The sequence below is a fragment of the Sinocyclocheilus grahami genome, unplaced genomic scaffold (genome assembly GCF_001515645.1).
Source record: "Sinocyclocheilus grahami isolate Dianchi unplaced genomic scaffold, SAMN03320097.WGS_v1.1 scaffold43.1, whole genome shotgun sequence".
Classification (NCBI taxonomy): Eukaryota; Metazoa; Chordata; class Actinopteri; order Cypriniformes; family Cyprinidae; genus Sinocyclocheilus; species Sinocyclocheilus grahami.
Genome location: NW_015505222.1, coordinates 304890 through 321379, shown reverse-complemented (window position 1 = coordinate 321379; position 16490 = coordinate 304890). Strand labels below are relative to the sequence as shown.

Here is a 16490-nt window from a genome sequence, read left to right as displayed (position 1 = left end):
TGTGTGTGTGTATGTGTGTGTGAGAGAGAGTGTGTGGTCTAGTATTGTAGTAATAAACGTCTGGTTTCTGTGCTGTTTAATCTAAACATGTTTAATGAGCATCGTGTCACAGCAGTAAAGCCGCTGTTTTGGTCTGATTCGTAACTCTCCGTCTCTGTTTCTCCGTCAGGGTTCGTTACTGGGACTTGATGCTGCTCGTCCCAAACGTGGCTTTCCTGGTCTTCCTGATGTGGAAGCTACCTTCTGCTCGCGCTAAGATCCGTCTGACCTCCAGCCCCATATTCGTGGCGTTTTACATACTGGTAAGCAGCAGAGCGTCCCGTGTGAGCTGAAGGTTTGCATGCAGTGGAGTTAGTGTTTTCTGCTCAGGTTTGCTCTGACGGACTCTTTCTCTCGTGCCACTCAGGTGTTTGTGGTGGCGGCTGTAGGAATCACACGTGCCATCGTCTCCATGACCGTCAGCACATCCAGCGCCGCCACACTCATAGACAAGGTGAGAACACACACATGAGGACTTCACGCTGACTTCTGTCAGACTTGAATTAATTATGGTAATATCTACCAAATCTGCATCTGAAAGCACAACTTTTTGTGTTTTAAACATTTTATGACACCACCAAAAGCTTCTGTAGTCATTGTTCAACATTTAGCTTTCTCCTGCTCTGAAAATAAATGAATGTTTAAAAACATTTAAAACATGCAAAACATGACTCATTCCCATTTTGATATTGTGATTTTTCCTTATATTCCATTCGACTTAGTATCAAGTTATTTATTGTATTTGACATACTACGGTTCAAAAGTTTCCAGTCAGAAAATGTTTATACCGTGAGAACTTTTGTGCATTAAACTGATCAAAAGTAAAGACATTTCTAATGTCACAAAAGATTTCTCTTTCAAATAAATGCTGTTCTTTTGATTTTTCTATTCATCACATAATCCTGAAATATAAAATGTGTCAAGGTTTCCACAAAAATATGAAGCAGTGAACTGTTTTCAACATTGCTAATAATCAGAAATGTTTCTTAAGCAGCAAATCAGCATATTATCATGATTTCTGAAGATCATGTGACACTGAAGACTGGAGGAATGATGCTGAAAATCACAGAAATAAATGATAATTTACAATATATTCAAGTAGAAAACTATTAAACTAAGCTAAACTAAGCTATTTTAAATTCTAATAATATTTCATAATTTTCCTGGTTTTACTGTTTTGATCAAATAAAGGCAGCTTTGCTGAGCAGAAGAGACCTCTATCAAAAACATTAACAAATCTGACCAACGTCAAAGTTTTAAACGGCAGTCTTTTTATTGAAACAGGATAGTCAGTGACAAGTTGAGGTGGAGCAACTTCTTATATTATGTTGATGGATTGTTAAACAAACATTTATTTAATTACAATAATGTGACTGATGAATCATTCATAATCAGAGCAGGAAGATGAATTCAGAAAGCAAGCGTAGTCTGTTCTGACGTCAGATGTGTTAGGCTTGCTGACGCTGTGATGAACGCAGTGCTGTGATTATGTTGTGAATTCATCAGTGATTTCTGTGTGTTTACAGGTGCTTTGGGAAATCACGAGGTTCTTTTTATTGGCTATTGAGCTCAGCGTCGTCATACTGGGACTGGCTTTTGGTACGTTCCTGCATTGTGTTCGTTTCGGATCTCAAATGTGATTCAGTTTCTTATAAAATCACATTTTTCAAATGGGTGAAAATGTCATGTTAGCATTATTGATATCTATCACAGTATTAACTCTTTTATTTTATTTTTGGCTTTTATTTTTATATTTTTGTTGTCATTTTAATGTTAAGTTTCACTAATTAAATTAAGTAAAATAAGTTTTCTATTTAGATTTATTTCAGTTTTAGTCATTTTAGCACTTAAACTTATTAATTTGAGCGAGTTGCCAAGCCAGCATTCAACATTTTTAATGATCATTTTTAGGTTTTCACGTTGTTGTTGTTTTTTTGGGTCTAATATTTTATATTTTAATTTTATTCCAGCTGTATTTCAATTATTGAAAATTATTTTTTATGTTTTTTTTAAGTAATGCTATTGTTTAGGAATAGTGATAATTGGTCCCTAAAATATTATTATTATTATTATTTTGCAGTTTTAGTTAACAAAAGCAACACTAGTGACAGTGACTTCCATGTCTTCTAAAGGTACCTGTTGCGTTGTAACTTGCTGTGCAGTGTGAGCCCGTGAAAACAAAGGGTCTTTTAGTGTGTAGCTCTTCCTGTTAAAGTGTGGTGTTTGCTGATTGTGTTTGCTCAGGCCATCTGGAGAGCAAGTCCAGCATCAAGCGTGTGTTGGCCATCACTGCGGTCCTGTCTCTGGCCTACTCCATCACACAGGTGTGTTACGCAACAGCCATTCATTACATATATGTGTCCCTGGAGCACAAAAGCAGTGTTGAGTCGCTGGGGTATATTTGCAGCAATAGCCAAAAATACATTGTATCGGTCAAAATTATAATTTTTTTTTTAATGCCAAAAATCATTAGGATATTAAGTAAAGATCATGTTCCATGAAGATATTTTGTAAATTTCTTACCGTAAATATATCAAAACTTAATGTTTGATTAGTAATATGCATTGCTAAGAACTTCATTTGAACAACTTTAAAGATGATTTTCTCAATATTGAGATTTTTTTGCACCCTCAGATTCCAGATTTTCAAATATTGTCCGATCCTAACAAACCATACATCAGTGGAAAGCTTATTTATTCAGCTTTCAGATGGTGTATAAATCTCAATTTCACAAAATTGACCCTTATGACTGGTTTTGTGCTCCAGGGTCACATTTATATACATTTATTACAGCTGAATATATGTCCTTGAAAAGCATCTGTTGAGTTGGATGTTAATAATCTGATTAATTCAAACGGATAAATAATGAGTTTTAAGTGCCGATGTGTGTAAAGACACACTTAGCTGTGATACATTCACTTCTAGTGAGTTTAATGCAGCATCTCTTGCTCTCTCAGGGGACTCTGGAGATTCGTTTCCCGGACAAACATCTCTCCGCCAAAGACTTCAACATCTACGGCCACGGCGGGCGCCACTTCTGGTTGGCCAGTTCCTGTTTCTTTTTCCTGGTATCTAATCAATTACTTCTCCTTTCTTATGAAACCATAATGCGTTTATATATATTGAATTATTAATGTTTTATTCTGCGATATAATGTGTTTTAGGTGTATTCCCTGATAGTCATCCTACCTAAAACTCCGGTCAGAGAGCGGATCTCGTTGCCATGTGAGTAAACGCAGTGTTCATCATGCAGGAAGCATTCAGATGATGATGATGAGAATGTGTTTCTGGTTCTCGTGCCGCAGCGAAGAGGAGTTTTTACGTGTACGCTGCCATCCTGTCCCTGCTCAATCTGGTTCAGGGTTTGGGAAGCGCGCTGCTCTGTGCCGACATCATCGAAGGCCTGTGGTGAGGATTCGTCTCTGTCTGTCAAACATACCCTGCTGGAAAGAAAATATGCTAAAATGTATTCGAAATACATTTATTTTATGCTGAGTAGTGCTGTCAAATGATTAATCGCATCCAAATAAAAGTTTTTGTTTACATCATATATGAGTGTGTACTGTGTATATTTATTATATATATATATAAATACAAACACATGCATGTATTTATTTAAGAAAAATATGTTATGTTTATATATTAAATGTATTTATATATATAATATAAAATATTAATCTATACATGTAAATATTTTCAAAATATATACTCTGTGTGTGTATTTATATATACATAATAAATACACACAGTACACAAACATATTATGTACACAAAAACTTTTATTTTAGATGCGATTAATCGTTTGACAGCACTACTCGCCACAAAATAAATATATTTCGAATACATTTTAGTTTTTTTTTTTTCAATTTTTAATATATTTTTCTATATAGATATAGATCTATATAGATGTTTCTATATACAACTTTTATTTTAGATGCGATTAATCGTTTGACAGCACTACTCGGCACAAAATAAATATATTTCGAATACATTTTAGTTTTTTTTTTTTTCCAATTTTTAATATATTTTTCTATATAGATATAGATCTATATAGATTTTTCTATATACAACTTTTATTTTAGATGCGATTAATCATTTGACAGCACTACTCGGCACAAAATAAATGTATTTCGAATACATTTTAGTATTTGTTTTTTAATATATATATTTTTCTATATATTAATCGTGATTAATCACGACAGCACTAGTGCTAAGTATACTACAGATATATTTGTGTATTTAAGTTCTTTAAAAAAATACCCTGCAATTATACTAAACTGGTATACTTGAAGTCTGCTAAATTTGGAACTGATTTTGTGCGTAATGCAGTTTAATTGTGCAGAAATAGTGCCGAAGTCCAACTAAAGATATACTGAAGTATATTTGATTCTGCTAAAGTGGAACTATTGCAACGATACTTGAGGTACACTTTAAATATCTTGCATTTAAAGACACAGAGATCATACACTCCTTATTAATAGTGATATTAAAACACATTTTAGGCATAATATTAAGAAAAGTGCATTGTGCATTAAAGAAATACTCCAAATAAAGTTTAATTATAATTTTATATCAGTAAGTTTGAATTGATATGTCAATAGATATATTAATAGATTTGACGTATACTTAGTATGGAAACATGTATTTTAAATAAATTATGGCATAGGTTTTTTTTTATATATACTGTTGGAGCAGTGCAGTTAGCCACTTAACAGAAATGCAAGTGTTAGATACTGCAATTTCTAATAGTTTTCAAATATATTTTGTAAACTAATTTGATTTTAAAAAGTCTGTCTAAATTGAATCTGCTATCTTTATATCTGTTATAGCAAATATTTGGCAATACGTCCTGCTCTTTAGACTAAAAGGTGCATGTAGATAAAGCCCCAAAATATTGGATTCTCTAATTCATCTAATTTAATTGTTTTTAATACATTACTATATATATATAAATATAATATGCATTGTCTTATTTGCATAAAAAGTGAGGGAAAAGTTTGTGAAATGAATTTGAGAATGCTACAATAATATAAACCTTAAATATTTCTCATTCATTTTATATCATCATATTTATTTGTTTGACCTTTTTCAAAATGCTACAAATGAATTCTCTCTAAATTTAAATGGATGCCAGATTACCAGAATTTCTGTGTATCTGTTCCTCTCCGTGTGTTTGCAGCTGTGTGGATGTGACCACATTCCTGTACTTCTCCGTCTTTGCTCCTCTGATCTATGTGACGTTCCTCAAAGGATTCTTCGGGTAAGTAGATCCACCTGTGATTCAGTCACAGGGTATTACAGACGTCTCAGTCGATGCAGCCTCTAGACAGAGACATATTATCATGCTTTAGTTGTGCATGAGGAACTGTGTTCACAGAGCAGATGAATAGGCTGCTGTGGGTTTCAACTTCTGCAAAATGCCATATTCTGCACTTTTGTAGGATTTATTTTTAATTTGGGCTCCAAAAGCAGTCGTGCGTGACCTCGTGGGGATGTTTCGAGTTGTGAGTGTTTCTATACGCCATGTTGAACTCTTTATTTCAAAAGAGCAAGAGAAATGCTGTTGTCCGTGATACAACTGCACTAAACACCACCTTAAAGACATTACTGCTCTTAGCAAATGTGGCCAACCGTCATATTATTCTACAAGCTTTTACTCGTTCTGTTGGACGTCTGTGGAAGTCCTTTCTGTTTGGATAGTTTTAAACAGAATTTTACAGAAACGATCCAAAAATGTGGCAAAGTCGGAGCACTTCGTGAGAGGATAAGCGTGGTTATTTCCCTGTTCCAGACTTTTATAAATAAAAATAAAATCCTTTTTTATTGAAGTGTTTTTAAAAACATGGTTACAGATATTGCGACATTTGTACAAAGTGACATATCAAATTGATACACTTTTGCTGGATGCCACTGATACTATCTGGTTTTTGTTTATCAATAATTCATAGTTAACATGCATAACATCTCCTCAGTAAAAAAGATCACCATTATGTGCTACCATTCAAAACGTCTGCGGCCGTTAAGAGTTTTTAATGTTTTTGAAAAAAACCAAGGCTGCATTTATGTGATCAAAAACGGTAATGTTGTGAAATATTGTTACAATTTTTATGACTGCTTTAGATGTGAATATATTGTAAAAAATTTATTCCTGCGATGCAAAGCGGAATGTTTTAGCATCATTACTCCAGTCTTCAGTGTCTATAAAAACCCATTTCCACCACATAAGAAAAACAACATGCTTTGGTAAATGATAATTATGACATAAAAAGTTGCAATTATGAGATAAGTCATAATTATAAGTTAAAAAGCAGCAATTTTGACATAAACGCCAGTATTGAGGTGAAAAGTCATAATTATGACAGAAGTGAAAATTCTGAAGAAGTCACAATTGTTTTGGTCATAATTATGACTTGAGTGTAGACTTGTAAGTGTAGACTTTTTATGCCATGAGTTTGGCTTATCTCATAATTGTCCTTATTTATCTTATATCTCATTATATTGGAATTGCAATTAGGGAAACCTATTTCTGCCGGATGCGGGAGTCTGGACCATCATCACCATCATCATCATCATCATCATCATCATCACCCAAACCTGAACCAGGTACGACCGCTTCTGCTCCTCTCTTCAACAGCGCTTGTTTATATACCTCATATTTAACTGTGTTATTTTGATATTTCAGGGCCCTCCAGATCAGTGTCGTGCGTGCGTGTGTGTCGTGCGTGCGTGTGTGTGTGTCGTGCGTGCGTGTCGTGCGTGTGTGTGTGTCTGTCTGTCTGTCTCTGTGTCGTGTGTGTGTGTGTGTCTGTCTGTCTGTCTGTGTCTGTCTGTGTGTGTGTGTGTCTGTCTCTCTGTCTGGGTGTGTCCTCACTTATTTAGTGAAAGATCATGTCAACCCACTAGTGAGGACATTTGACTGGTCCTCACTAGTTAAAAAGGCTTATAAATCAGGCAAAAGATGTTTTGATGTAGATCTAGTGTTCTGCAGATGTTTCTGTGATGGGTATGTTTAGGGATAGGGGTCAGGTTAGGGGATAGAAAATATCATTAACCTGATAGAAAATCAATGGAAGCCTATGCAATGTCCTCACTAAGATAGTAACACAAACGTGTGTGTGTGTGTGTGTGTTGACTGTAGGTTCGAGCGTGAGCAGGCTCTGGTCCAGGAAGAGTTGGCCCGGATCAGCCGTAGAGAGAGAGAGATGGCAGGAGACGATATGAACCCAGCGGCGCTGCGAGAAACAGCAAAGACACGGCAGGAACCAGACAAAACACACAACCTGGTGAGACACACACACACTTCTCTTCTGCTTTCATTGTCCTGACACTGTCTGTCCTTCTCTGACATACGCTGTGCATTTTAACATGCCTCACTTTGACAGCATGATTCCTCATTTTACAAAAGAATATTTTAATAATGAAGAACTCTCAAGCAATAACTCGCACAGATTTTTGTTTGTTTTCTCAAATATTTTTCATGATGATGAGGCATCTATCTTTCTGATCAGTCGACTTCGCAGTCCTCTGAACTCACATTTGCATGCTTCAGTGTTTAATTCAAATATATCTTTAAAAATCAAAAACTTGTTTAATTAAAGTGACGTTTAAGTCACACAGACACATAATTCAGATGTTTGTGATACGCATAATGCACCTGTTTCAAAAGCAGCAGTATTAATGAGTGTTTTGCAGCACTAGATGGCAGCAGGAGTGTTTGATTTAATGTTGCTGTTTGAGGTGATGCTCCTCATTTAATCACAGAGTGTAATTTATAATAACCAGCGTCATTGTTAATTATAATTACCCTGTTTTGCGTGTAAAGCTTTTAGTGCTCATGATTGCAATCTTTTATTTTGCACTCTCTCTCTCTCTCAGTTCATTTTCCTTCAGCTGATGTGTTTCTGATTACGATCAACATGTATATTCCGGCTCATTTAGACACACAGATGTGTGTTAATACCCAGTTCATGAATTACTATAAACACTAAACGAGTGTAAAAGAACAGCAAACCACTGTAAGAAGCGTGAGATTCCCTACAGAAACAGAGACATTGATTTGGGGAAGAAATGTTAAATTAAAATAGGCAGAAATTCAATTCAGTGCCACTTTCTTTCTTTCTTTCTTTGATATAATTATAAATACAGCATCTGCTCTGACTGAGATTCATGGGCTGTAATGTTTCCTCATCATTTACGTTGTTTCTCTGCTCTCTCTCGTTTCTCAGCCGGATGAGTTGAGTGTTCGGGGAAGCAGTCGTTTGCTGTGAATCTCAGTTTTATTGTAGGTTTTATGTGTCATTGCTTCTTAGTGCTGTGTGTGAATAAGACAACAAACACAGTCAGTCTCTTCATCAGAGCCAGTTTAAAGTCAACATGAAACATGTTCACAACCCATGTTACTAGAGTATGACAATATTTAACAAGAAAATGTCATTGAGACTTGATTTTATATGTGATGGACGGATTGGATGGTGAAAAGTGTCTCTATATTGACTGATTAAAACTAACTGATTACAATAAGAGGGATATTATTTTAGTATTTTATACAATTATAGTTTTACTAATATTTTGAATTGGTTTTAATCATTTTGTTCAAGTTTAAATAATTTTGTTATATGCTTAAATTGTTTTATATATTTCTTCATGGCTTTAATTTTAGTTTTAGAAATGTTAGTATTTCAACTTAAACTTATTGCAACATTTCAACATTTCTTTTATTTCATTTACCAAGAACATTTTTAATAGTTTGTTAACAGTAACAACATTGTCAAATGTGAAAGTTGTTCCAGAAGTGGAGCCATTTATTACATTTTGATGAAGATGATAAAAAATCTAACATTTTTCATGTTAACTTTAAAGCTGCTAGCCATATAATCACACATCATGTGAATGAATTAAATCTTCATTTATCATTGTGTGTGTGTGTGTGTGTGTGAGAGAGAGAGAGAGAGTGTGTGTGTGTGTGTGTGAGAGAGAGAGAGAGAGAGTGTGTGTGTGTGTGTGTGAGAGAGAGAGAGAGAGAGTGTGTGTGTGTGTGTGTGAGAGAGAGAGAGAGAGAGTGTGTGTGTGTGTGTGTGAGAGAGAGAGAGAGAGAGTGTGTGTGTGTGTGTGTGAGAGAGAGAGAGAGAGAGTGTGTGTGTGTGTGTGTGAGAGAGAGAGAGAGAGTGTGTGTGTGTGTGTGTGAGTGTGTGTGTGAGAGAGTGTGTGAGTGTGAGAGTGTGAGTGAGAGTGAGAGTGAGAGTGTGTGTGTGTGTGTGTGCATGTTTATGTGGTTTATGAGGACACAAGGACACAAAATAACATGGGAGAGAGAGAGAGAGAGAGTGTGTGTGTGAGTGTGAGAGTGTGTGTGTGTGTGTGTTATTGCTACTGTAAGTATTCCAAATGTTTGTAGTCATATTTATTTCTCCAATCATATTTGTGTTATTGATGTGACAAAACACACACAAACACTGGTTGAATGTGTATCATCTGATACATGCATCTGAAGTGTGTCTTTTCATTCTGTCCCATCATACTTTGTTTTCTGCGTTATTGTGCTTCATGTTAAGTCTGTCATCATCACAGAAAGCTCATTTCTCGATGGCTAATCTCAGCATTATTCAGTGAGTCTGTGATGATGTGACGGTGTTTCTGTCCTCTTGCATCTGTTGTGGATGGCTGCTTAAACTGCCAGTTTCCATCATATACCAGGTACATCTGATCTTCATCGTGTGCTGCTCCTCTACATCTTCCATGTTTGAAAGCCATCAAGAGTTTTGTTGAATTGCAAATGAACACGTGACGTTGAGCAGGTTATTCTGTGTCTCTATCAGGCCCGACAGCTGAAGAAGAAAGAAGATGAACTTAAACATCTGGCACAGTTTTACAAGGAGCAACTACAACTGATGGAGAAGAAGGTGTGTGATGCACAAACACGAACACACTTCCTCACAAACCACTTTTAGATCTGAAGCCTGAATTTGGCCCATTTATTAACCTTTTTTCATTGCTAGAAATAAAACATGTCAGTTTTAACAGGTTTTATTATATTTGCGCTTTTATTATAGTGCTTCAGGCTAAAGATGGTTTGTTTTCTCTGATGTGTTCACAGTCATATTAAATATAGTTGGTGTGTCTGCATTTATAAATACATCTGTTTGCATAAATGCGATAACATTGAGGTCATGATGATTATGCGGCTTCATCTGAACCGTGGCGCTCTCTCGTGTCACGTATCAACATCTTTATGCTTCTTCTGATGAGCGACACGCCACTTAAATGTGTGTGTGTGACCGATACGGAGAGATGGACTGTGGGTGGAATCCAAATGTGTGATTTTATGCTTTTGAAAGCTGTTTTAGATCATTTATTAACCGCCTGAGGATTGAAAGCGAGAGAGAGTTTCAGCTTGTGTTTATTTGATGTGCAGCAGAACACAAACCGTTTCATCACTGCAACAGAAAAAGAAATAAATGAGAACTGAAATAAAACATGGATTATAAAAACATAGAAACTAAGAATATATTTACTTCGCAGCAAAAAAAAATGTGAAAATATGATCTTATAAGCCACTGCAAATAGTAGGCCCGTTGCTATAAAAAACTCATGAACAAATGAATTGATTAAAAGCATCAGATGGCCTGAAGCGTCTGTCCACTCGCTGGGAAAGAATTTGAGTAGTGTTTGAAGAGATTGTATGTTCAAAGGTTGCCGTCAAGCTTATGCGAGAATAAATCAGACTCAGCCGCTCGTGTTATCAGATGAAGCTCTGACGGACCGATCAGACTGATATCTGCTCCAATCTAAAAGGACTTAAGTAGACACAGGTTTACTTTCCTTCATTCTTCTTCATTATTGTTCATACAGTCAGAATACACAAATCTACATCACATTAAATGTGTCCTTTGCTTATTTTCTGGTATTTTCCTCTAATATGGCATGTAACAAACAAAGTAAAAGACCCTGTAAAAAAATTTTTTTTTCAAAGTTGTAAATATAAAAGATTATCAGTACGTTTTACAAGAAAATATTTTCTGTTTCAAGATTTCATGTTTAGTTTAATGTGTTCCTTGCTGTTTCTGTGTAGCTAATTATGAAATTTAATAGCAATTTCTGAGTTTTGTTGTTTCTACACCAATTGTTCCTATAAGTACAATTCACTGCAGTTTCCTGCTGAAATCAAGCCTAGAGGCAGTAAAACACCAATGACTTTTATTCCTTTGTAGCAGGAATCATGACTACAGAGGCAGATTTTGCATCAGTAAAGACTTATTTTTGCGTGGTTGCATGCACAACTCTATGTTATAACCTCAAAACACTTTTACCATGATGCATGATTTGTAAACTAATATATTTTGATGTTTGCATCACATAACCAGCGCCATATGTATTGCTTTTCTGATGCAGTAAGCTTGCTCGGTTGCGCACCTGGTACAGCATTGTGTTTGCAATGCATTGTGATCGGGTACGAGATCCTGTGAAACACGAGTCAAATTAAAAGAGCTCAAAGTCTTGTAGAAGCATGATTGAATGGCATGATTGCTTTAGCTTTCATTTGCTCTTAACACTGTTGGTCAGCTTTAGTGTAGGCGATACATTATTTTCAAATGCAATAGAGCATTAACCTTTTAGCGCACCGGACATTTCATTTCCAATTGCTGCAATGTGTCTTGCAAGCATCTTGCAATTGTGAGTTCAAGTCTCACAGGTCAAGACTTTTTTCTTGCAATTCAGAATTGCGAGATATAAACTTTGCAAAGAGTTAAAAAGGTAAGATAAAAAGTTGCATTTACCTTTTTTATTTGTGAAATGTAAACTAAAAAGTCACTTAAAAAACGTAAAAAGTCACTCAGGTGGAAATATATGAAAGGCCATTTCTGACCCTGAATAAAAAATGAAACAAGGTAATTGCGACTTTTTATCTCATTCTGAATTTTTTCTTAGAATTGCATGATAGTAATTCCCATTTGCAAGTTACAACGTCAGAATTGCGAGACATAAACTTGCAATCGTAAGGAAATGAATTCCTCTGAATTGGACTTTATAACTCGCAATTGTGAGTATATATCTCACAATTCAGAGAAAAGAAGTCAAAATTGTGAGATATCAACTCAATTGTGAGAAAAAAGTCTGTCATAATTAAAGTCATAATTACCTTGTTTTATTTTTATTCAGTGGCAGAAAAAGGCTTCCATGCATTTCACTTTAAAAGTTTTTAAAACAATGTAAATATCATTTTTCAGTGGTTGATTGACAGGCGAGTTGGAGGCCTATTTGAGCCCAGCTGGTGTATGACCGGCCTTCAACGCTGAAATAATGTCAGGTGTTGTTTCATTGCTGAAAGAATGTTAATGAAACAATGCTAAATGGTTGTAAAAAGTTTTAACAAAACACCTCTAAATCAGTACTGAATCTTTAACAAGCACGGTAAACGATGTTCACAACATGGTTTTTGTTCTGTTCCACCTTTAAATGAATTTGAGAGAGTTTATGCATGTGTTTAAGTGACACGTTCCCACCCGAACACATCTGCTCCAGCTGTGCTGTCAGTGTACTTCATCAAAGAGACACAAACAATACAGATGTGAGCGTCCTTCACTTTTACTGAGGTAATGCCTCACACAGAAAAACAGATCAGAGCAGAAAGAGCGAGATGAAAACATACAGAGACGCTTCAGTAGGGCTGAGAATCGGGTATTAATGAAGCGAGAAACGAGAGAACGAGCCGAGAATCAAAAGATGGAGCGATTGCGAGAGAAAGCGGCCGAGAAACGTTATCTCTACAACATTATCTGAGCTTATTTGCTGTTTATCCCATTAGACTCTTACTTCTCTGAGAGAGGAATCATGGGATCTCAGTGGCAGCAAACTGTGAAACTTCACGTCTCTTACTAGAGGTGTTTGATAAGACCTTCATTATTACTACTAGTTAGTGATTTGAACAAACTCCTTAAAGAGACAGTTCACCTAACTGTTAATGATCCCTCGCACTCGTCTCTCAGACTGATTTCTGATGCTTTTTTTGTCCCTCTTGTTTCTCTTGCATCAGGTAATTGTAAATTTAATAAGATAACGCAGTCTAATTACTCCAGCTGCGTGATGATACAGACTGTGAGATGGTAATTACACTGATAGATTATAATCACTTACAGCGTATTGTTTTTGTGTCTTGCTGGATTTAACAGCTCAGAGCTGAAGGAACGAGCAGATATTGCACTGATAAAACTCATCGGCCCGTATTTCACACTTCTGCAGCATTGATTAGTTTCCCTGAAGTCCATTTATAATGTCAGTCAAGGTTTCTTGCACCAAAAACAGTCATAATTTAGGTTTTCATGACTATTTTCACCTCTAACTATTAAATCTTTGATACTGTACCTTTAAGACGACTTCTCCCATTTCTGAACTGTGTTAGTTTAGTGTTATTTGTACACTATTAATTCATATTTTGAATTCGCTTTTATTTTTATATTTTTGTTTTTTTTAGTTCTATTTTCATTTTTTTAATATATTTTCAGTTCAGTCCAGTTAATTTTGTTGGGTGTTTTCATCATTTTTATTAGGATTTCTCTAATATTTATATATCGTGTGTTTTTTTTTGTTATTCCCGTACATCTAAATAGCGATTATAAACATGACAGCTAGCTGAAATAAAGTAAAAAAATAAATAAAATAGAATTTATGTTTTATTCCGTTTCAGTTAACATTTATTTTATTTCAAATTATAGCAAAAGTAATTTAGTTTTAGTTAACCATGACATGGTTTCTTCATTTCTGAGCAGTGATAATTTAGTATTATTTAGATACTGTTAATTCATGTTTTTGAATCCGTTTGTATTTTTATATTTTCATTTTAGTTTAAGTTTTAGTAATTTTGTTTTGTGCTTTTGTTATTTTTATTAGTTTTATTTTCTATAATATTTCTACAGAATAATTTTTTTTAATTTCAGTTTTTAGTCATTTTAGTACTTCAACTCAAGATTTTTTTTTTAGCTTTAGTTTTTTGTCAAATATTTATATTTTATTTTCATCTTTATTTCAATTACCCGTCAGTAGTTTCAACAGTTTTAGTTCACTTTGACAGCATTGTTTTTGAATGTTTGGTTTCAATGAAATCGAATGCAGTTTTGTGTTGTGAATGTTAGTTTATATCAGCCGTGTTTATTTAAGGAAAGCGAGCACATCTTGTGGTCCACCATAGTAGTATTTTAGCAGATCAAAGTGTATCTGAGGCAGATGCATTGAGTGAGATGTGATGGTGTCTCGTGAATGGGAAGCTGTGAATGTAATGTTCTGCGCTGCTGTGTTTTGTAATTGTAGTAATTGTCGTGTGAATGCCCATAAAGCTCACCAAATAAAACATTACGACGTCTCACTCGGTGTCCGCGGGCCGAGAGATGTGCTGACAGAGCTAGAAAATAATGACGCTGCTTTAATTTAATTGAATGTCCCTCCATACACATTTCTGAGCGTTTATTGCATTGTGGGATTGGTTTAGAGAAGTTAACAGAAATCACTATTGAACCAAAGCAAGAATACATTGTGATGTCTCCTTTGGATTTGCGTGATAACTGTGGCAGAACATGCTTCTGGTTCTTGGGACTGCAAACATTTGCTCGTTGTAAACGGAGAGTCTGCAGGAAAACAAATACATTATTTCAGAAATATTTGAACTGTCTTGTGTATTTTCTGAACGAATGCAGCTGAACTTGAATGAAGTCCGACTCTTTGTGTCTGTTTGTGCAGAACACTGAATACTATCAACAGACTGCACACGTGTACGAGCAGGAGGCGCTTAAAGCAGAGGCCACTGTTAAGTGAGTACAGATTTCAGTATCCTACTATTATAGTTTTTAAAATAAGCATTATTTTTTATTTTAAATGTAATTCATTATTTTCATATTTTAAGTTTTTGTTAAGTTTTTTTAGTTTTTTGTATTCGTTTTTTAGTAGGTTTATACATTTTATTAGTCTATATCATTTTTTATTTTAGTTTTTGATTTAGTTACTTCAGTACATACATTTAAAAATGACATGAAATGAGAAACTGACTTGGCAACTATAGCTAAAATTAAATGGTTTTTATAAAGTATTTAAAAAGAAAGTTTTTCATATTTATACTATAAAATAGTATTTAAAAGTAAAAATAAGAAAATGTTTAATTTATTATATTATATTTTTGTTAATGTATATTTTATTTGGTTTTATTCGATTTAGTTACTTCAGTACATACATTTAAAAATGACATGAAATGAGAAACTGACTTGGCAACTATAGCTAAAATTAAATGGTTTTTATAAAGTATTTATTAAAAAAAAAAATTCATATTTATACTATAAAATAGTATTTAAAAGTAAAAATAAGAAAATGTTTAATTTATTATATTATATTTTTGTTAATGTATATTTTATTTGGTTTTATTTTTTATGTTTTTAGTTTTCATTTTACTTAACTATTATAACCTTGGTTTGACTAGATAGATAACATTTTAACCTTTAATTACTTTTTTTTTATGTAAAAGAGCATTGAGACTAGATATCAATGCCAGACTTCATCTCTGAAGGACCTTCATGCTCTCTTTGTCTTACTTTTTGTAAGAAAGAAACAAAATTTGCAACAAAAAAAAAATGCAAATTCCTCTTTAGGCCACTAGGTGGCAGGACTATGACTTTTTCCCCTCTAGTTCTTAGTTTAGTGTCTATCAGTCTTTGCACCTGTGATTTGTATTGTGTTCTTGAGCTGGTGTTTAACACAGTTTGAAGGTGATCCTGTTTTAGTTGATTAGACTAGAGTGATTGTGAGGCATAACACTTTTTAATATGAATGTCTTCATTGTAGTCAGTGTGATTCTCCCACAAGCCTCTGTGCGTGTGTGTGTGTGTGTGTGACGCTCAGGCCTCGTCACGTGAGTCCCGTCTGCCCTGAGCTGCAGTCGCAGGTGTTGAGCTGCTACAGACTGAACCCACAGCAGACGCTGCACTGCTCACAGCTGGCCAAAGACTACATCAACTGCATCAACACCTCCAAGAAGGTACGTGTGGGGTCTGTCTGCTTCTATCAGGGATGCACAATCTTGCAAAATATTATTATTATTATTATTACTGTATATAACATTAAAGGGACAATGCACAGTCGACCAGTCTTTAATTGGTAAAAAAAAAAAAATGCAGATGGCGCAGTATTATTTTTAAAAATGATGTACTATTATAGTGTTTATTAATATTCTGAATTTATTCATTTATTAATATTTTGCTTTATTTCTTTATTTTTGTTTTTAAGTTTGTCATTTTGTGATTTGCTTTTATAATTTGTTTTTTTTTTACATTTTTTCAGATTGCTGAGGCAACATTTCTAAGATTTTTAATATATATATATATATATATATATATATATATTAGATTTTGAATATATTTTATTTCAGATTTATTTTAATCACCAAAAATGCTTTGTATTAGTTGTAGTTTTAGTTA

At 34.4% G+C, this 16490-nt stretch overlaps 2 protein-coding genes across 2 annotated transcripts in view; both read left to right on the top strand.

Annotated features, from left to right (window-relative positions):
- Positions 1-150: 150 nt before the first annotated feature.
- On the top strand, positions 151-5303 carry LOC107582337 (transmembrane protein adipocyte-associated 1 homolog). The gene is made up of 8 exons (XM_016268133.1): positions 151-302; positions 407-493; positions 1566-1638; positions 2284-2363; positions 2997-3107; positions 3204-3264; positions 3345-3447; positions 5219-5303. The coding sequence occupies exons 1-8, from the start codon at positions 189-191 to the stop codon at positions 5301-5303; spliced, it is 714 nt and encodes a 237-aa protein (XP_016123619.1). The 5' UTR covers positions 151-188.
- A 1854-nt stretch (positions 5304-7157) lies between these two features.
- LOC107582306 (MICOS complex subunit mic25a-like) overlaps positions 7158-16490 on the top strand; it is a 20641-nt gene continuing 11308 nt past the window's right edge. Inside the window, exons 1-5 of the mRNA XM_016268072.1 lie at positions 7158-7322; positions 8265-8285; positions 9855-9938; positions 14767-14837; positions 15916-16051. Of these exons, the coding sequence (XP_016123558.1) occupies positions 7242-7322; positions 8265-8285; positions 9855-9938; positions 14767-14837; positions 15916-16051 (393 nt within the window). The 5' untranslated portion in view covers positions 7158-7241. The remainder of the gene's footprint in view (positions 7323-8264; positions 8286-9854; positions 9939-14766; positions 14838-15915; positions 16052-16490) is intronic.

Coding starts and splice junctions, on each gene's coding strand:
- LOC107582337 (XM_016268133.1), top strand. CDS start 189: ATGCTGCTCGTCCCAAACGTGGCTTTCCTGGTCTTCCTGATGTGGAAG. Junction 494..1,565: donor CCGCCACACTCATAGACAAG/GTGAGAACACAC, acceptor GTGTGTTTACAG/GTGCTTTGGGAAATCACGAG. Junction 1,639..2,283: donor CATACTGGGACTGGCTTTTG/GTACGTTCCTGC, acceptor GTGTTTGCTCAG/GCCATCTGGAGAGCAAGTCC.